This window comes from Gopherus evgoodei, chromosome 5 (genome assembly GCF_007399415.2).
Source record: "Gopherus evgoodei ecotype Sinaloan lineage chromosome 5, rGopEvg1_v1.p, whole genome shotgun sequence".
In the NCBI taxonomy this organism is placed as follows: Eukaryota; Metazoa; Chordata; order Testudines; family Testudinidae; genus Gopherus; species Gopherus evgoodei.
Genome location: NC_044326.1, coordinates 23,750,889 through 23,777,280, shown reverse-complemented (window position 1 = coordinate 23,777,280; position 26,392 = coordinate 23,750,889). Strand labels below are relative to the sequence as shown.

At 39.7% G+C, this 26,392-nt stretch overlaps 1 protein-coding gene across 4 annotated transcripts in view; it reads left to right on the top strand.

Annotated features, from left to right (window-relative positions):
• The window catches only part of SORCS2 (sortilin related VPS10 domain containing receptor 2), an 849,371-nt gene that overhangs the window by 801,604 nt on the left and 21,375 nt on the right, over window positions 1-26,392 (top strand). For all 4 annotated transcript variants that reach the window (XM_030564483.1, XM_030564482.1, XM_030564485.1 and 1 more), the window contains exons 15-23: window positions 6,967-7,087; window positions 9,019-9,152; window positions 9,900-10,028; window positions 11,911-12,082; window positions 15,700-15,886; window positions 19,544-19,677; window positions 21,868-21,991; window positions 23,886-23,998; window positions 25,840-25,965. In XM_030564483.1, coding sequence (XP_030420343.1) covers window positions 6,967-7,087; window positions 9,019-9,152; window positions 9,900-10,028; window positions 11,911-12,082; window positions 15,700-15,886; window positions 19,544-19,677; window positions 21,868-21,991; window positions 23,886-23,998; window positions 25,840-25,965 — 1,240 coding nt within the window. The remainder of the gene's footprint in view (window positions 1-6,966; window positions 7,088-9,018; window positions 9,153-9,899; window positions 10,029-11,910; window positions 12,083-15,699; window positions 15,887-19,543; window positions 19,678-21,867; window positions 21,992-23,885; window positions 23,999-25,839; window positions 25,966-26,392) is intronic.

Here is a 26,392-nt window from a genome sequence, read left to right as displayed (position 1 = left end):
CCAAATGATGCAAGTGAGGTAATAGTTTTAATTAGACCATTTTTTATTGATAAGAGAAACAAACTTTCAAGCTACACAGAGCTCTTATTCAGGTCTGGAAAGGTACTAAGAGTCTCACGGCTAAATACAAGAGCAATCATATAGTTTAGCATAAGTAGTTGGCACATATTGTAAGGGACAATTCAAGATCGGGGCAGCTCTAGTGATTTTGCTGCCCCAAGCACGGCAGGCAGGCTGCCTTCGGAGGCTTGCCTGAGGAGGGTCCACTGGTCCCGTGGCTTTGGCGTGCCTGCGGGAGGTCCGAAGCCGCGGGACCAGCAGACCCTCCACAGGCACGCCTGCGGGAGGTCCACCGAAGCCGCGGGACCAGTGGACCCTCCGCAGGCATGCCGCTGAAGGCAGCCTGCCTGCCGCCCTCGCAGTGATCGGCAGAGCGCCCCCGTGGCTTGCTGCCCCAGGCATGCGCTTGGCGCCTGGAGCCGCCCCTGTTCAAGATGAAGTGGCACCTAACCCTCCTGGAGTCCCAGGACAAAAAGGGGGGTAGTGGATTACAGATTGTTGTCATAAGCAATAAATCCAGTGTCTTTATTAAGGCCATGATTTTTAGTGTCTAGCAAAGTTATGAATTTAAGCTCCCAGGTTCATTTTTTGAAAGTGTTGTGCAAGTTTCCTTTGAGGCTGAGGACTGATGGGTCAGATGTAGAGTGATCACTTTGTGAAAAGTGTTCACCCACAGGTGAACTCTGTGGTGGTTTTGTCTTTTATCATTTTCCTATGTGAGTTCATTCGGGATAGTAGTGATTATCTATTTTCATCCATATAGTTGTTATTGGTGCATTTAGTGCACTGGGTGAGGTAGACCACATGTTGTGATAGGCATGTATAGGGCCTATGGATCTTGAAAGGTGTTTTTTGTTGATGTTGATCATTATAGCAGTGAAGGTATGTCCAACAACTCCATCCAGGAGTACCATGCTGGACTTCCCTTCCATGGTACCAATTCAGCCAATGATGGATCTGCCTTCTGATGTATGGGATCTATGTGTACCAACCTCCCATACTCCCCAAACACAGGGATGAACTGAGACCTTTACTTCCTGAGGGCTATTTTTGCCTTACTGTACTTGCAATCCCCTCTTCTATCAGGTCTGGTCTTCCTCAGAGACATCGGTACAACAGAGGAAACCATTTAGAGGAATCCATCAGAGGAACCTCCACTGCATCTACAAGTCAGAGCATTCTTCCTTCAGCACTGCCAGTAGAACATGAGCTGATTTCTGCATCAGAGTAATCCCATGTTCTGGACGAGCCTGCACCCCTTTGAGAGAGACCAGTCTGGACAGAACCTTTAGGAGAACTTGGAGCCGTCCTCCTCTCAGACATGACAACCAAAGGGACCTTTGAAACTGAATGCTTTGAGGACCCCCACAGCTTATTATCTCTTTGTATCAGCCTTAATTGGGACCATGGAATCCATATACTAGACACCCGGGGTCCTTGCAGGAATCACAGCAACCACCTTCCCTAGCCAGTACCAGCAGGCTCCATCAGAGTACGTGGCGAAGGCAGATCTGATGGTTCCAATGGGTGTATCATCCTCTTCACCCAATGAAGCTATTGCTCAATTATCCCCATCTCCACAGGCAATACCAGGAGCTTTTACAGAGGGCTGCAACTGATCTCACTTGAGGGAGTCTGTGACATGCAGCATAGACTCCTGGACATCCTTCAACCCTCTAGCCCTAGCAACATGATTCTCCCAGTGAACAGAGCCATTACAGAACTGACTAGCCCAATGTGGCACACTCCTGCCTCCTGTGCTCCAACTCAAAAAGGGTGGGAAAGCATTATTTTGTTCCAGGGAAAGGGGCAGAGTTCCTGTTTACCCACCCCACACCTAATTCCTTGGTAGAACAGGCAGACACAGAACAATCCAGATTACAAGACTCCAAGTCAACCCATCTAACAAGGGTGATAAATGCCTTGACCTTTTGGGGAAGAAGATATTTTCATCTACAAACCTTCAATATAGAATTGCTAACTATCAGGCTATGTTGGTGAAATATTATTTCACAAATTACACTAAATTTGTGGCATTCAGAGATAAACTTCCCCAGGAGGACAGGTCCTGATTCCAGCCTCTTATCAATGAAAGCAAGCTGATGGCTAAGACATTGCCACAGGCAGCAGTGGATGCAACATGTAGTGCATCTAGAGCCATTGCCCCAGTCACTATCATGAGGTCCAAATTGTGGCTTAACTTTTTGGGGTTTCCCTGGGAGGTTCGGAATACCATTGAGGACTCATCCTGGCTGAGTCTAATCTCTTCAGTGAGAAGATCAATGAATCATTTCATTCCCTTAACAATTCTTGGACAATCCTCCATGGATGCCATTACATACTGTCCCCCAAACCTTCGGTGATCATCTCACCCTCTTTGTGCACAATTGGAAGGCAATAACAACAGACAAGTGGGTACTGAAATTCATTCACTTCAGCTATGCTATCAAGTTTCTCTTCCCTCCCCCTTACAAATCCCCACCTCATCCCCTTTTTAGGGACCACTCTCACTAGGAAATTCTCCGTCAGGAGGTGGTTTCTGTCCTTCATTAAGGGACTGTAGAGCAAGTGTTTCATCACCATCAGGAAAGAGGTTCTACTTTGTCCTTTCCATAAAAATGGAGGTCAGAGACCCATTCTGTATCTTCAACAGTTAAATGTGTTTATTTACAAGTCAAAATTCTGAATGATTATGTTGGGATCAATAACCCACTCCTTAGAAGAGGGCATGTGGGTTGTGACATGAAAGGTGCATATTTTTGTGTAGACATTCATCAGTCTCCACAGAAGATTCCTTGGGTTTCTGGTAAGACAAGAACACTACTAGTTCAGAGTACTTCTGTTTGGACCAGTCACAGCACCCCAGGACTTCACAAAGGTCTTCTCAGTAGTGGCAGCTGAGGTGAGACAACATGGTTACACAATGTTCCCATATCTGAACAGTTGACTGCTAATGGGAAAATCCAATCAGGAAGTCCAATCAGCAACCATATTTTTATTCAGTCTCCTGGCATCCTTGGGAGTCTGCATCAACAAAGAAAAGTCCACTTTGACTCCCACAAAGACTATATACTTTATAGAGGTGACCCTAGATTTGATCTCAGCCACGGCCTTCTGACCTATGGAGAGTTTCCATTCCATGAACAACTTGAAAAGAAAAGTCACTCTCAGTCCTCAAACCATAGTAAAGGTCTGTCTTTCCCTACTAGGACACATGACCTGGTGTACTTACGTAACTCCGTTTTCTAGGCTCCATCTCTATTATCTGTAGGTCTAACTCTGATCTTTTTACTCTCCAGATGGAGACAACATGAACATCAAGGTAACAGTTCCTGCCATGGCTGTTCTCTTGTCCACAGCAAGTGCACGTAGGAATATATTTCATTGCACCCACACTCAATGTCAGCATTGTCATGGATGCATCCCTCATAGGATGGGGATCCCAGATAGACCCTCCAGGTTGCATATCTATTTACTAGAGCTGAGAACAGTCCCCCTAGCCTGTAATGCATTCTGTTCACTTATTTGGTCCCACCATATCCTGGTAATATTAGATAACATGATGAGTGTATTCTACATAAACAAACCAGGTGGAGCAAGATCCTGTCTCTGTGTATAGAGGCAGTTAGCTTATGGAACGAGTGCATTAGAAACTGCAAAACACTCTTGGCAACATACCTGCCAGGTGCACAGAATTCTCTGGACAACAATCATCAGACACCTCTCCACAGACCACGAATGGAAGTTACACAGTTCCATCCTAAAAAAGATTTTCACCAGTAGGGAATGCCATCCTAGGACCTATTTGTCTCACAGACAAACAAGAAATTCAGCCATTATTTCTCCAGAACAGGTCTGGGCAGGGATCTAGGAGTGATGCCCTTCTATTATTCTGGACAGACCACCTGAGGTATGCCTTTCCTCCCATTCTGCTACTGCTCCAGGTGCTGTGAAAGATTCACCACAACAAAGCTAGAGTCATTCTCATCATACCCAAGTGGCCCAGACAATTCTGGTTCCCAGAGTTGATGTGGATATCAATCTACCCTCCCATTGCCATGTGATCCTTCCTGGATCTGGTGAACCAGGAAAATGGCAAGACTAGACACCCCAAACCAGGCCCTCTCTGCCTCACAGCCTGGTATTTAGATGGACATCAGACTTAGAGTGCCACAGGACTCTTTGTTGCTTTTACAGATCCAGACTAACACAGCTGCCCCTCTGATACCAGACTTAGAGTGTTCATGTTCAGAGAACATTCAATCCATTCTTAATCAAAGCAGGTAAGAGTCAACCAGGAAACGCTATTTGGCTAAATGGAAACATTTCTCCACTTAGATGCAAAAGAATCATTTGTCCTCAGATTCCGAGAGTACTCCTGCTATTCTAGACTAAATCCTTCACCTCAGGAAGTTGCAACAAACATCCATTATGAATAGTCAGTAGCCTGAATGTTCTTGAATGGGATCTCTGACCTCCACCTAAACAAAGCTTGTGGATATTACCTGCTCACACCAATGTTTGTATGCTAGGTTGACAGTTACTGACTCACTGTACCTGGTCACCATCAACTAGTGAAAGTTCTGGGCATAGAAGGAAGTAGAGGGATAGTGTGAATAATATTGAAAATAAATTAATGGTGATATACCTATCTCCTAAAACTGGAAGAGACCCTGAAGGGTCATTGAGTCCAGCCCCCTGCCGTCACTAGCAGGACCAACTACTGATTTTGCCCCAGATCCTTAAGTGGCCCCCTCAAGGATTGAACTCACAATTCTGGGTTTAGCAGACTAATGCTTAAACCACTGAGCTATCCCTTCCCTCCTATGTATTTGGTCTGTAGAAAATCCTTTTTTCTGAGTCAGCAGTCAGGCATTGGAACCATGCACTTGATCACACTTCTTGGTACCTGTGTCAAAAAACAGAAAATATGAACAGATTGAAAGGTTCCATAATGCCCAGGTGGCAAACTGCTTAGGAAGGAGTCACAGAGGGAAATATCTGCATTATTTTAGTACCTTGCATGAAAAAAAGAACAGCCGTCTAACATGGCAAAAGGCATTTCATGCCTGCCAGCCCAGCAAGTCATACTGCAGTAGGCACTGTGGAAAACCATGAGACTACCTTGGTAGTCATTATCTAGAGTATGTAACTCCAATATGAAGATCAGCATATAGCAGACTATGGTTCCCTTGTCAAACTGAGCTACAAAGGAGTGAGTCCTATAGATCCTGATGAGCAATCTACATCCTGAGAAAAACAGATGCCATAACTTTAGGATACTACCCCCATTGGTCCCACAACATTTTTGAGATTTTGTATATGTTGTTCCTGCCCCTGAGCCGCTCCTGGGTCTTTGCGGCACAGTTAGAGGAAAGAGGACAGAAGACAGGTCATCTAACTGCTCAGATCCCAGAGTCTGGCTATATATTATAAAAAGGAGTAAAAGAGGCAAACTGGAGAAATGCGTGTTTCTATTTAATGAGAGACTTTGGTATTTGCCAGTGAGACACTGATATCCCCCCTCATGTGTTACGGCAAAGTTTTCCGTGAGTATGCACAGCTCTATCATTATAATGTAACAGCGCGGGCAAAATCCACATCTCTGCACTGGGCCTGAATAGCAAATGTGGAATTACAAGTGAAGAGGGAACAAATCCTCCCTGAATCTTTAGCCCAGTGGTGGGCAACTTGTGGCCCATGAGCTGCATGCAGCCCATCAGGGTAATCCGCTTGTAGGCCGCCAAACAGTTTGTTTACATTTGCATGGCTGCCCGCAGCTCCCAGTGGCTGAAGTTCGCCATTCCCGGCCAATGGGAGTTGTGGGAAGCGGCGCGGGCCATAGGAGCTCTGTGGAAGCACTGAACAGAAACTGTTCACTTCAGAATCAGACTTAAATTCTTTGGCAGTTAAGCCTCATGAGACTGAATGAGGCTCTAATTCAAAGCACAGATATATCTGACTTTTACCCAAATAGAGTCCTTATCCTTGCTAATTTTTTGCTGGATGTCATACTTACTCATTTTGTTTTGGAAATAAATGGCCTCACTTTGGACATTGTGACTGCTTTGAAAGCACAGGCCAGTTTTTAAACTTTTGTGAAGTTCCAATTTTGCTTAGAAGGAAATTGTCTATTTTGAGCTGTCTTTACTGCATCTTATGGAGGTACTGAGCCTTTAGATGTAACTCTTTAGGGACAGGAGTCAGAATTTCTTCATGAAATGCACGGATGAAAAATAATTATGAACAATAATACATGCTTTACACTTGTCCTAGGTTGATCAGTAGTAATATTACCATTTTATGGCTAGGTAAGGTAAGGCACAAACAGACTAAGGAACTTACATAGAGGTCACATAATGAATGAGTGGTGGAGTTGGAAATTGAACCCACCAGTCCTGACTCCCATTCCACTTCTCTTATGACTAACACTCAACCAATGCATCTGACAAAGTGGGTATTCACCCATGAAAGCTCAGGCTCCAATACTTCTCTTGGTCTATAAGCTGCCACAGGACTCTTTGTCGCTTTTTACTCAACCTCTCTTCTCTTATTGCAGAAACTCAAAATATGTAAACCATAAAAGGGATAATAAACTGAAATGTCAGGCCCTCATTAAAATCATGTATATTTCTACCTCAGTCCCAGAATAGTTTACTGGAAAAAATAGTTCTCTAATAAATGAGCAATACCATTTCTTAGGGTTCGGTAGACAATTGACAGATGTTTTCTCCCCATAGAGATCTCCTGAAAATGTATATCAAAAGCAGATAAAGAAGCAGCACTTCTAGTTTCAGCAGAGGGCACTGTGAATAGGGGGGGAAGTGAATAAAAATAATAATTAGAAATCTGTGAAGATTGCTATTGCTCTTCCACAAGGTTTTTACTTTTGCTCTTTCCGTTCAGAGTCTTTGGACACATCAGTTATCGTTCAGACTGGGAGCTGGTGAAAGTAGACTTCAGACCATCTTTCCCTAGGGAGTGCACAGAAGATGACTATGAATCTTGGGACCTCACAGATCTACAGGTACTGGACACAGAAGGATCTTTTATTAATAATACATAGTGCTTGTGTAATGCTTTGATATTCATTGTACTGCACAAACATTCATGAGTGTGGATTTCAGCGCCCAGCTTTGACAACCCCAGAGTGATTTTCGGAAGGATGAAAATAGTCCATTACTGTTTTTTATCAGTGACGTCAGAATGACTTAGTCATTGTACAGGAGATAGATTTTGTGTTTCTTTTATAACATGAACTGGGCTGGGGAAGAAGGAAGTATACCTAATTACTTGCCACAGTAATAGGTGGTCATGATGAATTGTGGAAAGTTAGCCACATACTGGAAATTAAAACCCATCTCACTGATTGAAGCAATTTGAACATGCAGTTATATGTTCTGCCAACTTCCCAACCAGGCACTATACTCATATGTAAAGCACCAGAAGTAATTCCAGAATCTCAGTGTACTAGTCATGTATTAGAATCCAGTTGTTTTGGGCAATACAGTTCTGTACTAATTCATTAATGCTATATTTCTCCCAGTATCCTTGCAAAATTTAATTTTTGGCAGCTACATTCTCTGTTGTATTCTCTTTACAGTGTATTGTTTGTATAGACCACTTTATGATCCTTTTGGATTAAATGAAATATATCGCTGTTAGTCATGATGCTCACTATCATTGTTATTTTTACTCTCCTCCCTGTGAAATTATTCCCTTTTCTCTATCTGTGCCTCTTTCTCTGTTTCTTCTTCATCTGCCATTCTGTATTATTCCAACCAAACTTTCCTTCAGTACTTATTCATTGGATACATTATCACTACTGCTATACTTCTCCTCACCTGGAGCATGCTAGGTATGTACTTAGAATGTAACATAGCCCCTAGCCTTAATGAGAAAAGTACATTGAGACAGTGGAATTGCACCTCTCCATGGAGTTTCAGAAACTGGAAACTACTGAAATTATTTTAAAAATTGATGGAGTATTTAAAAATACCCACTTACCTGTACAGTAACTGTTTAAGTGACCGTTCTCCAGGCAAAAGTACCTGAGCAGTGCATATAACTGCAGACTTGAGGCCACAATTACCCAGACATTTTAATACATATCCTTAGACTTCTGCCCTTTAGAAAATATATCTCAATATCTGGAGAAGATTACTCTGTTTTCCATATTTGTATTGTGAATGATTCAGATAGAGTGTTCAAACAAAAAGAAAAAAAAGAAGCGGTTGTTATTCATTATAATGCATCCTAAGCGTACAGTTGCAGAACTGTGCTATAGAAATAAATCACCCTCTCAAACTATTAATCACTATTGCTATTATTATTTATTTGTATTACAGTAGCACCTAAAGACCCAAGTGAGATCTGGGCTCCATTGTGCTAGGGAGCTGTACAAACATATAGTAAGGGACAGTCCCTGTCCTGAAGAGCTTAAAGTCTAAATAGGCAAGACAGACAGGAGGGTAGAAGGGAAAAAAGTATTAGTATCCCCATTTTACAGATGAGAAGCTGAGGCTCAGAGAGATTAACAAGATGTTCACAAGTGACAAGATTTCAGAGGTCTTTGTTTTTGAGTGCCCAACTTGAGACATCTTAAATAGGCTTGTTTTACAGAAAGTGTGGAGTAAATGTCATGTGAAAAACCAGGCCCCTTTAAGGTGTCTCACATATGGCACCACAAATCAAGACACTCAAAATCACTAGACACTTTCAAAAGTCTTGACCTAAATACCTTGCCAGAGTTCACCCAGGAAGCCTGTAAGAGAGTCAGGAATTAAACCCAGATTTTCTGAGCCTGAGTCCAGTGCTTCAGCCACAAGACCAGCTTTTCTCTGGCTACAGTCTAAGTTACAAGTGAGTGGACTTCATGACAGTACAATTTGGAACAAACACAGAAAAACAAAACTTCTCATAGCTTTGCTTTTTACACTCCTGTGCTTTAATGTTCAGGGTGATCGCTGCATCATGGGTCAGCAGAGAAGTTTTCGGAAGAGGAAGATTTCATCCTGGTGCATTAAAGGGAGGAGTGTCATATCTGCTCTCACATCCAAAGTTTGCGAGTGTACAAACTCTGATTTCTTATGGTGAGCCTTTCTATGGATTTTCAGGGTTATCCTAAAGATGAAGTGTGTGAGAGTCTGGGATGTGTAAACCCCACACCTTTCCTAAGCTGAAAACAACAATAAAACATCCCAGCAGGATCTAAATGAGAGATTGTTTTCCCATCTGTTCCTTTTTAAAAGGCAAAATTACTTCAGTAGTTCTATTACTGTTTATGTTGGTGGGTTTTGCAAGCAATTATATAGAATTTCATAGCGTGGCAGAGAAATGCAGAACTACAGAAGCTGAGTGCTATGGAGTTTCTTTTGAAAAACAGAGCCACAAAAGCACGGACATTTTTGAAGTAAGGTGTTTTGTTTTGTTTTTCCACCTGACTAGACAAGTCCTGATGTTTTACTTAGGCAAACTCCCATGAAGCAAAATTTGAATGATGGTCAGAAGATTTGACCTATTGTATTTAATACAAATCCTCTCTAGTTCTGAGTGAAGTGGAGGAAAAAGAGTGGTAAAAGAACCCCTTTAAAAAAACTAAACTGCCAATAGAAAGAATTCTATGGAACTAATTTACAAAACGTTTTGGACCCAATTCTGCCCAGAAATCACTGTCTTAGAAATCACCCTGAGGGCAGAACTGGGCTCAGCATGTTGTGTGTTGGCTTGATACAAGATAGTATTCAAAAATAGGTTCTCCCTCACTTCTATCCAACCACAGAAAAGAGATTTGCTGATAAAGAAGGGGCGCTAACAGATTAATTCGGTTTGTTTTGCAGTGATTATGGATTTGAACGTTCAGCACCTCTGAAATCAGAATCCAGCAAGTGCTTTGCTAACTTTTGGTTTAATCCAGAATTACCACCTGAAGATTGCGTATTAGGGCGGGCCTATGCGAGCAGCACAGGGTAAGTATTTGATACTTTTACTAGCATCCAGGGGGGAGAGCACTCCTGCAGAGGATTACAACATAGCCTTCGGGAAAAGTAATTAAATACTCTTTATAGTTAAATTGTTTACATCAAAATTGTCCTAAGGTAGGTTTAGTGTGTAGGAGGGTTTCAGTGGAGGGAAGGGCTAGGACTTGCAGGAAGGACCAGGGCACTGTCAACTTGATTTTTTTTTAATTGATTAAGCCCCCTTTAAATGGTATGTCCTGATTTTTAAAAAAATTTCTTTTAATAAAAGGTTTTAAGAGTTTTCTCTGATCCTTGAAAGCAGAAACTCAAACATACAAAATATGGCCAAACCCAAGTGCCCACAAATCTTGTCAAACTCCAAAAATCATAAAATAGGCTTAAAAAATAAGGAGATTTTGAGGGGTTTTTTTTTCATTTCTTTTGTGGTATTTAAGCCTTTAGGGATGTGATGAGCTTTACAGTGACTACAAGGTGTAAAGACTGTCGAGCCACAGCCTGCCTGGCTGCTGGCCTCTGAGTTAAACCTGCTACTGGGGTCACATTTTCCTGCTTTTCTTCGCAATGATGAGAGTTAGAAACATACTTTTTTGAAAACATGAAAGCTGAGATTCTCAGGTAATCACATGCTTCCAGGAGCTGGTGCTTTCAAGAAAGCAGCAAACACCAAGAGACTAGTGAAAAATCACTGTCAGCAATAATGCACTGCACCCATTTGTCTCCTGTATGCACCCTTAATTGGTGTCTTTTCAGTTTCAGGGTTGCTGCTACTATTACTAGTAACCAACTTCTTGCAGAGTCTGAGCTAGAGCATGTGAATGTGCTCCCCACAAAGCAGTGCATGACGGATGCAATTCGCCATGTAGGGAACAGTCCTCAAAGGCCCCAAATAAACAATCAGAAAAGAGAGAGAGAAATATTTTTCTCTAAACTCTTTTCTGATAATCTTAGGCGTTGCTTATAACAATAGTAGCTACACATTTTTCAGATATGACTTTTAGCTGACAATGACCCTTTAATTTTAATCCTTTAATTTTATTTTGGAGAAATTTACTCTCTGATTCAAATAATTTACAGTTTTCGGAATAAGTATATATCCTCGCTCAGCTTCTCATGCTCCTTCTCCATCCCCTCATGTCCTCAGGGGTAAAGAATTCTGCAGAGAATGGATTCTTTTCCTACTCCTATGGGGAACTGAGAATCAAAGGAAAGCTTTACTGAACTGTAAACAATAGAGCACAGAACATACACACTACAATGTACTATGATGTCTATGCTGAGAATAAGTTGCAGCTGGCAATAACATCATCTTTCTCAGCTGCATAGATTGGGACCAAATGTTGAAATGTCAAATGAGGCAAGAAAATCAGTTTGCTGGTATTTACTTTATCAGTGAAAATCCATTTTTTGTTTGTTTGGTTGGTTGGTTTTGGTAGTGAATGACCACTGTACTATAGCATGTTTGAACTCAGAAAAATGAAACGTCAATTGTGTTAAAAAGAGTGGTTAAAAATAACAAACCTGAACGAAACTGATTCTTGCACAATTGCAGCATAATCCTGAGTGCTTCGTTGTTAACCCTCAGCCAATCTTTGTCAAGATTTATTTTTTTATTCAGTTATGCAAAATTTGTATTTTAAAGTGTTTTAAGAGCCATGCAAGCATAGAGTAGTTCATCAGCACTGGAATTAGCTCCTCAGTAATGCAGAAGCTGTTTGATCTGATTTCCATCTGATCTCTGGGACATTGACCAGACCCACTGAGAAGTCAATTACCGTGTGGTAGCCATTGTTATACTGTCCTGCAGTGCCCCCAATGGCACCCACCTGTTATTCTCCAGTCCTGTGTGCTCACTGCTTATTGTTTTATGCAGGTACAGGAAAGTGGTGTCTAATGTATGTGAAGGTGGTGTCGACTTGCAGCAGAATCTAGCCCAGCATATGTGTCCACTGATTGCTCCCAAAAGACTGCAGATCAGCATTAAAGGAGAGAGCCTGGCTGTTAAACCTGGAGAGGATGTCACCTTTGTAGTCACACAAGACCAGGTAATGAAGAGCTTCAGCCTTTTAAAAATGTCAGCGCTGGTTTAGAAGTTATTTCTAGGCACTTGTTTCTCTCCTCTGTGGCTGGGTGAACAGGTATTAGCCCCTGGCTTAGAAACAGGTGCACAAACCATTCCGTTGCTATTGCTCCATCCATTGAACCAAATGGAAGTATTCAGTGAACTACACAAATGACAACTCTGTCTAAAAAACTGGATTCATCCCCTCAACAGTGTTTTTCTCCACTGTTCCTTAAAGATGTCAGCAACTTTGAAAATCTTACCTTAAGATTAAGATTGAGTTAAGTGCCACCTCCCTTGATCTGCTTTGAATATTCCAGTTTCAGTGTTAGAGGGGAGTCAAGTGAGATGTAAAGAAATTGTACTTAAAATCACGTGGAAAGCAGAGTACAGACAACATTAATACAGATAAATGTTCAGCCTCAGTAAAGACATGGGGAGGTAGGGGGTATGATGAAGCCAAACAGCCTGAAGTAAATTCATGCATTTCAGCAAGGCTGATGACACAACCCGTGTCTCAGATTCATTCCTGCCCACAGATGGGGATTAGCCATCATGTCCCAGATTTTCAGAAGGGTACAGCACCCACAGTGTTACAGTGGAAGCTGCTAGTGGCAGATTTGAAAATCTGGACTTTATTTCAGTGCCTAAAATAGGAGCTTTGATCTCTTTCTTAACCATCTGGCCCCAATTGTGGGTACTGGACACTTGAAAATCTGGCCCTGAGCTCTTTTGGTCTCACCTATTATAAAAGTAAATCACATCTTCTTGGTAATCAGGTAAAACATAAGATAAAATCACCAGGAAGTAAAGGATAATGACATCTACTCTGTATAGTCCTTATTGACAGGTTTCCCTGTGTTGCCTAAAAGAGGCAACATCTTAAAGGTGTGACCAGACTATAATAGTCTGATGTGTAGGATGGAGCAGTCTCTTCTGTTATGTCTGTGGTTCTTAATACTTACTCATTCGGTGCCAGATTCTGCCATACTTTCTCAGGTTGAGTACTACTTTACTTTGACACTAATCCCATTGATTTCAAAGAGTCTGAAAGAAATTCATACATTTCAGCAGGCCGCCATGGTACAACCATGGACACTGATTCATTCCTGCAGAAGCCAATGGGAATACTTGCAGAGTAAGTTACTACTTAATATGTGTCAGAATCTGGCTCTAAGTAGTTATTGGCTTAGCTATGGTAAGGTCAGATATATCTCCATTTCTTTTCCTAATTCTCTGTGCTGTCACCATTTCATTGTTAGTAAAGAAACAGCACTTGACTATTATCTGAGAGCTCAGTAATTTATCATTTCTGTTAATTGTGATGGGGCATCTAAAAATATGATTTTTGCCAGGGTAGGAATTGTGAGGTTTGAACGTGTTTCTCTGTCAACTGGCTGAACACCTAGGACATGCAAAGATGCTCAAAGGTCACAAATGGTATTCTTGCTCTCTATTAGTGATAGCTATGCATAATACTCTGAACTGTAAGTCTCCTTTACAAGAAACCTAACAATTTGCTGCCCCCTATGGCTGAGAATCAAAAAGTCCAGAACATTAGTTAGAAACAGAAAGGCAAGTATTGCACAAGGGACCAGTTAGGTCTTCTGACAATTAGTGAGCTTAAGAGATAGATCCATTAACACCAAAGAGATGTAATATTATATCTATCTGTCACACACCATTTTAGTTTATTGCTGTGTATGAATGCCTGTTCTTAGTTTCATAGGAGTGAGGGGCTTTGGCTCACACCTGTGTTTGTCTGGGTGATACATTACTGAGTTTATAAATAGTAATAATATTAATAATAAGAAGAAGACAATAAGCTGTCCCAGGCTCTGCTCGCTCAATTCACAAAATGCATGAATAAACAATGTTAAGAAAATCCACTATTCGCAGAAGAACTATGTAGATGTGTCCAAGTTCCATTGAATTTAGCTGTATTTTTTCCATGTTCCTCCTTTGTTTTCACACCATTATTATTTTCCTATTTTGTAGAATGAAATCGGTGCTTTGAAAACATCAAGATCCTTAAATAGTATTATAGTAGGAAGGGCATTGTGAGAGCAAAACATTCATTAAAACTCAGATCTGGTTCACAACATAAAACCTTATTCCTGTACCCCCTGGAGATAGTATGTAGGTGCTTTGCTAGCATAAGAAAGCAAACAAGCAGTATTTGCACATTAGTATCACCTAAATGAATTTCACTTACAAGCACACAGCTGAGGAATATCCTTTGCTTTAAACTTTATTATGGTATTGTCTCCTCCACCAAATTCCACCCATCTGTATCCAAAGAAAATGGTGACTTGAAGAAATGTTCACAGGAGAGGAGTATACAAGGCAATAAACTCCTTTTGTGGATGATGCATTCTGGAGTTGAGGCATTTGAGAACTTTGCAAGATCTTTACTGTGAGCATTCTCTCACCTTGTGAACATTTTTTCCTTTTATCTGACAAGACAGAAGAAAATTCATCAAAACAGCAGCACTTAAAAAAAATGTTTTCCTTTTCTTTGTAACGCAAAGATCTGAAAGTTCTTGTCTGCTGTTGCCTCCTTTGATCTTCTGTTAACATCATGTTTTGGGATGAGGTTTTGAAGTATGACTTTTTCAGAGAGTGGCCTGTGTTGAAATGGAATAATGGAACTGAACATATAAAGATTTCAGGGTCATTCGAGAGGCGATAACATGTGATTTTTGAATGCTGTGATTGACTGAAATCCTTGTCTAGTCATATAATTATTGTAATGACAACTGCCTTTTCTGGATGCAGTCAGAACTGTTACAATGCGTGTCCTCAGCCATGTACTGCAAACTGCTAATGGAGAGTCTCCTTTAGCTCCAGTCATGCGACTCTGCCCAAATGGAAGAATCTGAGTTCTATACTCACTGTCATGAATATCCATGGTGTGTAGCCTAGTGACAATGTAAAGTCATAAATGGTTATGTTTTTTGTTTTAATGAAGTTGCACATTGAAGGCAATCTTTATCATCCCAAAACTTTAGGCCTGACTTTAGAAAGACAGTGTCATTTTCATGAGCACTCGGCAGAGCTACAATGAATAAGAAATTATAGCAGATGGCTACTGTGGTATAAATGCTATGCTAACAATAGTAACCCTGTGCTAACTATACTATGCTAACCCTACATTATGCACTAGGCTTAGTCAACTGGATTTTTGCTAGCACAGTGGACAGGGCTTAAGAGTCCTAGATAAGGTGAACGAATACTTATAGATTGGGATTGCTCCACACAGTCATGTTGGTCATATCCAGAGGCGTAGTCAGTGTAGCATAATGCAGTTACAACCTGTTGACTAATCTGGAATATTTTATCCTCATTAAACTAGATCTGTGTTACAGATAAGGGAATATTAATACACACACACACACACCACCGCCACCACCCCTCCTCCCCCTCCCCGGAGCAGGGATTGTCATTCTGTTCTGTGCTTGTACAATACGTAGGACAATGGGGACTTGGTCCATGGCTAGGGCTCCTAGGCACTACCACATACAAATAAGTAATAATAATGTGTCCTGTTTCTTTGAATCTTGGGTATTCAAAACATCTCTGATCTATTTCTTCTGCTAGGGAGATATTCTAAATACCAAGTACCAGGTGGACCTTGGGGATGGCTTTAAGGCAATATACGTGAACCTCACAATGACAGGGGAACCCATTCGGCACCGTTATGAGAACCCTGGGATTTACCGTGTCTCAGTCAGGGCTGAGAATGTTGCCGGGCATGAGGAAGCAGTGGTGTTTGTTCAAGTTAATTGTAAGTTGTGCTGTTTTGTTTTTCTCTGGTTTCACTTTTGCAGCTTCACAATAATTTGATGATAGCTACAGAGCAGTGATTTCCAGAAGAAATTGTATTAAAGATCTTATCACCAAAATACATTTCTTTGAATTTGCTCATGCAGTAGTGCACCTGCTGCACATGGTTAATGCAGATGATTGTGAATGGGGGAGGGTATTACCAAACCAAAGGGAGACTTGACTTTAAAGGAAGCATGATCTAGTGATTAGATAGCAGGAGCATCTAAGGCAGGAGTAAGGGTATCCAAGTTCTAATCCCAGCTTTGACAATAAATTCCTCTGTGGTTTCAGGTACCATTTTCAATCTTGGGTGGTTAAATTTAGCCACCTAAATATGTATTCAGATACCTAAGTAAGTGACCTGATTTTCAAAGGAGATGATGTCTTCTCTTCCCTGATTTTCAGAAGTCTCAGATCAGTGGGAGCAGTAGATGCTCCTTACTTCTGAAAATCAGATAATTAGCTAAGAACACGAGAAGTGATTAGAGACAGGAACTTAAGGCAACAGGAATAAGTGCACTAGCTAGATTTAGTTGCCTAATTTTAGCTACCCAAGTTTAAAATGTTGGCTTCAATATATATTGACTTAACTGCATATTGCAGTGAGAATGTGCAATATCACATGAAACAGACCATTTATTTTTCTTATAATTAAAACCAAAATAAAAACCATCAACTAGAATTCAAAGAAAATAAACAGCAGTGCACAAGGAATAGCATGCTCCATCAGAGGTTTAATGTACCTTAGTGAATTCATAATTGAAATAAAGCAGGCAGCTCACCACTGGAACTGCATTTTCCTGCCCCTTCAGAACTCATAAGAGCTGTTGCTTCTCCTGGTCTTAGATAGGTCAAATAGAAACCCAGAAACAAATCATATAGTCAAAAAAAGGCAGGTTACTCCTCTTGTGTTCTCCAAGTACAAGCTTCAGGCTTTGGGGAGTGGGATGGTAGCCTCCATCATGAATCCTGGAACCAAATAAAAAGCAGTAAACATAGGAGCCTCTGCAGAGATTGGAACTTTTAGTGCAAGCCTATAGGAAATGGACAGTGGCTCCAGCTACCCATATTTCCCTTCTGTTAACCAGAGTCTTTGAGATGCAGCATTGCCTAGTAATTAATGCAAAGAGATCTGGATTCTATTCCTTCCTCTGCCCTTACTGGCTGTGTGATCAGTTAGGGCCCTTTCTTTGCATCCATACAGATTAATTGCAAAATTCCCATTAAAAGCAAAGGGAGCTGGATTAGGCCCATAACCTCTATGCCTCCGTTTCATTATCGATTTTTTTTAAAATTCAGGTAGTAACATTTCCTTACAGCGTAGTGTTCTCAGGTTTAATTCAGTATTTGTCAGGTGCTTAGATGCCAAGCTGATAGATTTGATAAACAGAAGCAGGGAAGGAGAGTGGGTGAGTGTGGGTCTATAGAAGAAATATATGCCTGCTGTGATAGGTGAGCAACCTTCCTTTCTCCACTGAGAATTGCCCCACTCTTGGGAGACTGACAAGCAGTAAGAACCCCTGAAGGATTTCCTTCCCAAAATGTCCCTCTCATTTGACTTCTATATTGGGAAATGAGTGATGAGTGAAGGATGTAAATGGAGTTTCATCTGGTGGATTTACAAATGGCAGAGGGGGAGGTATTTCTCAAGTGTAAAATGAATGCTATATCTAATCTGGTGTTGGAACACTAATTTGATTAGGACTGAGTACAAAGGCCAATCCACTAGGATAATCTCTAAACTGATTTTGAGTCTCATCCCCCCTCGTATCCCCCTCCGTATTCCCATCAGACTTTTACCCAATGCCACAAACAACCTTGGAGTCTTATAAAAGTATTTTGTCTTGTCCAGGGTCAACAGATACTTTACATCTGATTTATGCAGTCCTGGTAAATTGTGAGGTTTGAGGAAGATGACCAGGACAATTAAGATGGAATTTGGAAATTCTAGAGTAATTTAAGTTGTGGGCTCAGAAACATCTTATCTCATAGAATATCATGAAAGTAGAATAAGCCATAAACACGAATATCTCAAAATTCTTTTTACCTGATGTAACAGTCAGGAGGAATGCAGTTTTGAGGGACAGAGGTCAAAGGCAGAGTTCATGAAACTTGTCAATACTAAACTCAAGCCCCATGAATAGGAAGTCCCAAACTGCAGGACAGATATGCACCAGATCTTTAAAGAAACTTTTCATTGTGGGATGTACCAAAATTATGAGTCTCTGATCCAGAGAATAAGCTGCTGCAGCTGGTACCAGGGGCTAGAGCAAGGCTCAGTTCTTTGAAAAAGCAAGTACTTGGACCAGAGTAAAGGAAATTGTGGAACATAGGCTTACCCACAGTGAGTGTGAATTGGACATGAATGGGCAATAATGTAATTAGTGCAAAGAGGGAAAGGAAAGGCTCAGAATGATGTCTGGATTGAGGCTAATGGCTCTGAATGACAAAGAGATGTTTAGGTTTCAGAGTCGCAGCAGTGTTAGTCTGTATCTGCAAAAAGAATAGGAGTTCTTGTGGCACCTTAGAGACTAACAAATTTATTTCAGCATAAGCTTTCGTGAGCTACAGCTCACTTCTTCGGATACATAAAATGGAACATACAGACAGGAGATATTTATACATACAGAGAACATGAAAAGGTAGAAGTATGCATACCAACAGGAAGAGTTGTTTAGAATACAGAGAGAAATGATAGGATGGATTCATTATATATAATAACTTAACTGATGTTTGTAAAGCACTTTGGGTTTCTGAAATGGAAGGTGCAATGTAAGTAAAAAAATAAGTGTTAAATGCCTCCAAGCTTTGAGTGCTTTTCTGAAACAAATATAATTCATGCCTCCTATAAAGATTTTCTTTCAATATTATTTAGTAAACGTTTTTATGGACGAAAATATAATGAGACTAGTAAGAACAGAGATTTTAAAGTGATGCAGTTTTTCTACACTGCCTGCAAATACTTATAGCTGCAAGTATAGCCTCACTAGGTAAAACTTCAGAAAGGAATAAATTTACTCTAAGAGCATGTGTTTAATGTACAGAAGTTATACATTTAAATTTTGCAAATCAATTACTTTAAAAATCTGTCTGTTAGAAGCTATGTATTAATTGGATATTATGCTGAATATTAGCCTGCCTAAAAAAAACAACAAGGAGTCTGGTGGCAACCTGACTGCTGATACTTTGTAATGAAAATGAACAGTCAGCATCATTCTTCTCAGATTTTGCCTTAAAAATATCAGAGGCCTGGTAGAATTTCCATCAATTTTATCTTTGATTACTTTCCTTTTCCATCTTTTTTTTTTTAAATTGGCTAAATTTACTTATGATCTTCTATGTCAGACGTGCACAAGAAAGACTCATACAGGTGCATCAATAAATCACATTGCTCTGGATTTTTATTTGTGACCGCCTTTGTTTAATTAAAATGTCCAGAACTTACCTTCAGCTCTTTTCATTGATGCGTGCAGAAAACAGGGAGGGAGAAAAGTAAATTCAGGACTTTGTTCTGTGCCGGTGAGACTGCTGCAGAATTGCTGAACAAGAGTTAAACCAGAGGCATTCAATAAATTGATGGATTCTTGATTAATGGCCTTTTTGGAACTCTATTCAGCTCCACTGCAGGCTTTACATCTAGAAGTGGTTCCAGTCATTGGGAGAAACCAGGAGGTGAATTTGACAGCCATCGTATTGCCCAAGAACCCTAACTTGACAGTCTTCTACTGGTGGATAGGAAATAATCTTCAGGTACACACAACATTTCATTGGAGATTTTTTTATAGCCTCTCTTCAATAAAGATTATGTCTAACATCTATTCCTTTCAGGAAAATACTCTCCTGGTGTATATGACATTTTGCAGAATACCTTCTGTTTCAAACAGTCTGTGATACCATCTATTAGATGTTATTTAAACTCCATTAAGTGATCATGAACTTTCTCTGTTCCTTTCCCATTATTGCTATTTTTGTGATTCATTTTTTATTGATTTTCATAAACAAAAATACAAAAATATAAATGACTTGTGGTTTGTATATGTTACAGAGTACCACATATTTCACAGAGTACCAGGATATTTCACATATCCAATAGAGTTATGTAATTTAAGCACCTTTATAGTTTGTCAAAGCTGAAAAATCAGACAATAACACAGACACAAGATGTTAGGGTGGTGGTAACTATAATAATAATAATAAGATACAAAGAAATAGGCAGGAAAGGGATGAAGGAGACCTCAGGTATAACAGAAGTCTAGCATTATTTGAGCCATCTCGGAATTCTTTATCCAAGTGTATCAAGAAACAGGGTCCAATTGTTTTGAATTCATATCATTGCTCTCTGTGTCAATAGGCTGTTCTTTCGCTGCTTACTCAGACAGATTCAAATACCAGTGCTCTATTTTGGGTGTAAACCTACTTCTCCATTTTTGTAAAATCACACACTTGATAATCATTGCAGCCTTCGAGAACCAAAATCTTGGTGGTGGAGTTAAACCCGCATAGTAGGTACATAAGCTAAGGTATAATTCTCAGCTGAGGACTGGTTGCAGAAATCAAGCACCATTTTCACTCTTGTGTCCGCCTGACCATTGGACAATCCCATAGCATATGCATCAGGTTTTCTTTTTCTTTATTACAGTGTCAACAAACTTCAGAGGATAAGGATCTCATCTTGCACAACTTCTGTGGTGTCCATTATTGCTATTTATGTGTAAATGGAAATTTCTCATTTAGAATCAGGCTGCTTCTCCAGACCATTTCCTTTAGTGGAGTCACAATTGTGTTGCAATTCACCACCTTTAAGGAAACTGTGATGTAATGCATTTGGGATTATGGCATCAGTGAATTATGAGAGCTTCTATTTATGTGATCATTAGAAGAGATGGGAATTGAAATACTGCACAGAAATATATACTTCTGACTAAGTCTGTTTCTGTGATGTTATATTTTTTACAGTTTGTTATAAAGGGATGAAGTTAAGTCTAAAGAGGCGAAGACAAGAAAGGTGCTCGTACACCATAATTATGGTCATAGATAGGTAGATAGGTTAGATACATGGATCATAAAACGTTAAAAATCTAAATATTTCTACTGGGACAGGATTATTCTCTTCTGTTCATTTGGGCTAATTATCTTTTAAAATAATTATTTGAAAGTGTATGAGCACAATGTAGTGCTCATAAGAGAGAGACTAAGATTACTGCTTGAGGGAGGAATAGTTCAGACAAGCACCACGCACCAGTCCATTATTCTAGTCTTGGATCTTTCTTGAGCCTGGAATGCAGATCAGGTGATATTGTGTGGTGGATCTGTGATGTTCACAAATATGGACTAAGCACCTAATTCTGCAAGGTACAGAGCATCTCAGGTCCTTTTTGATATCTTTGGGAATTGCAGAAGTGCACTAGGGCACCTGTATGGATCGGGCACTAAAATCAGGCCACAAAATTAATTTAATTGTAACTGATGATAGAATCTGAACTCAGGTGGGTAGAGGGGAAAGACCTATGCACTGAGGGGCTGACCCAGAGCCTAGTGATGTCAATGGGAGTCTTTACAGTCATTTCAGTAGGCCTTGGATCAAACCCTAATAGTCTCTCAATTATATTAGAAGGAGGATCTGCTCAGTCTTTAAAAATGCACGTCCCTTAGCTTTGTAATTCCAAAGTCAAACATCAGATTTTGAACACTGTTTAAGTATATTTTGTATACATTTTCTGAATGAAGGACTATTTTAATTTTCAAGTATCCAACATAGGGCAAACATAGCTGGTGGTAGAGAACTGGAATTCGCTGATTTGTCTAACCATTGATTAAAATCACAGGAAAAAATCAATCTATTATTTGATCCTTCCAATATATTTCAATCATTAGTCCTTCATACACATTTATTTCATAATTCTTCCTAGCATTCTTTTTTAAATTTTCCTTCTTTTTTAGCCACTTCTCACTTTGGACAGTTTTTTGGTGACAAGATTTGCTGAGACAGGTGAGGTGAGAGTTGCAGTGCAGGCCTCCTGTGGGAACTCCATGCTGCAGGATTCCAAGATTGTCCAAGTTTTTGGTGAGATCATTTTACTCCCTTGTATTTTTTTGTCCATTACATGTACTTGTATGTACTTTACAATTGCTCTTAGAGACCAGATCCTAGTGTGAAATTTTATCCAATGCCATGTTAAACTTCTAAACTTAATTCACTAATCTGTTCTGTAATGAAATGCCATTGAAATGAACGGAGAGAGGCTAAGGAAGAATTTGACCTGTATCCCGTATAGAAAATGCTACCATGTTATTCCAAAGCACCACAGATAACAATTGTTTTAAAGCAGCATTTTGGGCTATAACTGTAGAATACTGTAGAACTTACATGTTTTTATAATATTTTTAGGCATTCTGTTGATCTTACTACAGAAAGAATAATGTGAGAGGAGAGAAGTTTAGTGGGGCACATATTTTTATCATAAAAAACTTGAAAGAATTGGCCTGTTGTGATAACACCTTTTTGCTTAATGATTTGGGCAATTCTCTAGGAGTTTGGATTAGAAAGAGATGCTGAAAAATGTTAAATGACCCTTTTCCCAATAGGCTGCATTAGATCTCAATGTATTTTGCTGTGCTATGTAATGTGCTGACGAGGCCTGATGTACCATGAAAAGTGTAAGAAGGAAGAGAAAATATTTAAACTTGTATATCTGCTGTCAAATCTGGGTATCAGGGATATCTAATAAGTCTTACTTTGCTAAGATTTCTAAATATGGAGAGTTAAAAGCTTCATATATCCTGGGGACACTCAGAATGATACTTAGCTATTGTCCTAATATTCCAAGCAGACTCTGCCCTTTTTGCTTGTAATATGCTTTTTAATATAACATAATGGTAAACATCAGAATTCAAGTATTTGTAAACCTCTTGCCCTGTAACAAATGGATTTCATGAATGCCTGTGATACCATTTATAAATCCATCAGCTTTTCAGAAAGCTTTAAAAATATAACCCCATTAGCATGGCTTGTAAGCCTATCATGCTTCTTACTTTTCACTACTGCAGCTGCTGTTAGTATTGGCAAATCCTGAGTCAAAGACCAACGGGGCATTGGGCTTGAGAAAAATAAAGACATCCTTAGAAAAAATAAATATAAAAATATGATTCTGTCTAAACTGCCCAAGAGATCACCTTTGGATCATTCATGCATTCCAAAGGATCTCTTTCTCTGCTTTGCATTAGGTTCTTCAGGTATATTTCCAAGGAGTCTGTAAGGAGAAAGGAAAGAATACAGAGTCCTGTTTACTAAGGAACTGTCCATTTCTAATATTTCAGTTATTTTTGGATTATATTCATAGAAATGTTGGGAGTGTAGCTTATTTATTCTTTTAAACAATGTAGTAGTTAGCCATTGCCATATCATTTCTATTCATATTTTCACAGCTAGATTATAAAAAATATAAAGAAATATTCATTTTGCATGAAAAAAGGAAAATGCAATGCGCAAGAACCAGATGTTTATGATTCAGTAAGAATCAATTCCATAGAATCATGCCCATTTAAAAACAAAAGAACCCACAGCTTAATATCTTAATGAAAAATTACTGGAAAGATAATTATCAGTGGAGTATATGAAACTTGACTTAATGTTTTCCATGTTGTCTTTGATTGGTGGCTAGAAATATTTAGATATAAGATGCTGGGAAATTGGGGAAAATACAAAAATCTAGTATTGGTCCATTCTACCTAGATTGTAAACTCCTTGGGGCAGGAACTGTCTTTTATTCTGTTTTTGTACAGCACCTAGCACAATGGGGTCCTGGCCTGAAAATGAGTCTTGCATGAGCTTCTAAAAATACAAATAACAACAATAATAATGCTAATAAAGCTTTTTTCCAGAGTTGTTATTTTCTACAAAACTGTTTTGCCCCAATTCTCTTTGAATTGTTCAAAAATGTTTCTTTTCCTGTTTCCAGATCATTTTCAAGTTCTTTCTCTAAAGTTTACTAAACATCTGGACATGTACAACCCCAACATACCAGAGTGGAGGGAAGACATAGGCCTGGTAGTAACACGACTTCTTGCAAAGGTGCTCTCTCAGTTTGCTCATAAAATGCTTCTTCTCCAGTCATAAAGTTGAAGGTTAAGTTAATGCCTTCCCATTTAGAAAAAACCAGGCAGGGCAGAACAATAAAACTATCCCCATGAGTGACATTTAGGAGCAGTCTGAGACCAGTGTCACTTGTGTATACAGCCATAGATTACATTATTGCAATACTGCCCGTTTATTTCCAGCGCAGCCTAATTGGGAATTAACAATAAATACTCCTCTCAGGGATTTTGGGGCCAGGTGGAAATATTAACAAATACTTTGACTTTGTGAAAAAAGTGTAACATGAATGTGATGTAGTTAGGGGGTTACACAAAGGGTACTATAATATACAACATTTAGTCTTTGATAGTTTTTCTTTTTTTTTTTTAATAATAATTTACAGCTTTGCATGTGTAACTGAAAATTACAGAAAATATGTAAGGAATTAATTTGCTTTAGCCACTTTATGTAGATTACAGGTATAGATAAGACTTAGATTCAGATTCAGTGCTTAATCTGTGCTAGAGCTTGCTAGGGCTGAGTTCCAGCACCTCTAGGCTTGGCAGTTCATAGCCCCAGTACCTCTGGGCTTGCCGCATCAGTTATGAACGTAAAAAAATTGCTTGCATGTCGGCATCTACTTGCTTGAGCCCTGGCACCTCTTTCATTACAAATTAAGCACTGCTCACATTTGAACCCTGAATTGTCCTGTAGATTACTTAAGTCAAACTTCACATAACAGCATTGTAACATGAATAAAGAGTAATGCTATTAAGGTAGGGAGCACTTGAGCAATAATATTCAGGTGCACACACTGCCAGAGATAAGCACATATTGAATTCAGTCAAGGAGCATATCAGTAGGTTATGACCCCAGAGGTATATATTTATAGAAATAGTTATCACCAAGGAAACACAGAACCGTATTGTCAAAGGGCCCAAAGTGAAATCAGTGAACTTACTGTGGATTTGCACTGGTATAAACCAGATCAGGATTCTGACTTTCTATTTTACACCTGTTTCACCCCAGTTTATAACTCAACACCTACTAAATGCCAAATAGAGTGAGTTCCATTAATCACACATATCAACTTCTGCCCATTTCATAATGTACATCTGCCTGATGAGTGTCTTCCTTCCATGCCCCACCCCACCACCAATCAAATTGGTTCCACATCTTAACTTTTAAAAAATCATATCCTTGAAGTTAGATACAATTATATGGACTTTCAGAGACTGTTTGACCTAAGGACTGTGAGATTAGACCAGTGCTTTTCATTAAAATCTCACAACAGCCTTCCTACATATATCACACAACACAAGAATTTGTGACGAATGGTAACATTTGCAAAAGTGATGGTGTCATTTAGAAGCCTGAGTCCTACTGAATTTCAATGAGACTTATGCTCCTAAATGTCTAAGTCACTTTTGAAAATGGAACTTGTACTTCTAAGACACTTAGGTGCTTTTTGAAAATTTGATCTTGGCAGATTACATGCTCACTGCCCAGTTGTGGTAAACCACGAACCACTTAAGCTTCAGTTCTCTCTTTCCCATGATACCCGTTAGAGCTCTTTGCTATGTGTGATAACACTTCTAATTTTCAAAGAGCTTTTCAGATCTCTACTAATTAATGTAAGGTTTTGTGCAGCTTTCTAGCTTCCAGTGACTTCCGTAGAATTTTCTCTACATATTAAAAATCTTAACACCAAAGACCAGATCCAGAAAACCATATTTGAAAGTAACTACATATTTATTTATTTTTTGTATAATACTGGCAGTATAAAGTTAGCATGCAGGCCTGTAAATCTGTGCATGTCTTTTTCTTTTTCTCTTCAGGAAACTAATATCCCTGAAGAAACACTGGTGACTGTGGTGAAACCTGGTCTGCCCACAACTGCTGATTTGCTTGTGCTGCTTCCAGCAAACCAGCCAAAGCGGAAGAGAAGTATAACTAGTGATAAGGTAGCCAGAACAATTTCTGTCTGATTAGGGCCAAATCTTCGTCCCATTGAAATCAGTGACAATACTCCTACTGGCTTCATTGTTGGGCCTTACACACCTAAATGTCATCCATCCTACTACTTCTTGGCATGCCCTGTGTAAGGCTAGCAGCAAGTGTGGTCTTTGTCTTTAGTAGAGTGCGGTGCCTGCTCCTTCCCTGCGTACTCTGGGTTGGAATCTACCCCAAAGGCAACAGGAAGAGAGCAGGCCATGGTCTTGCCTCCTCCTCTAGTCCAGCCTATAATGTGGGGTGGCATGTAGTAGGGAATACGCTGCAGTCTCTGAATTCCTCTCCAAGCTCCTCCAGGGACAGTGTGTCTCTATACCAGTCCCAAATGGTATCAAAATATTCCTCAGGGATGGCTAATATTTGTCTGTTGTTACATCA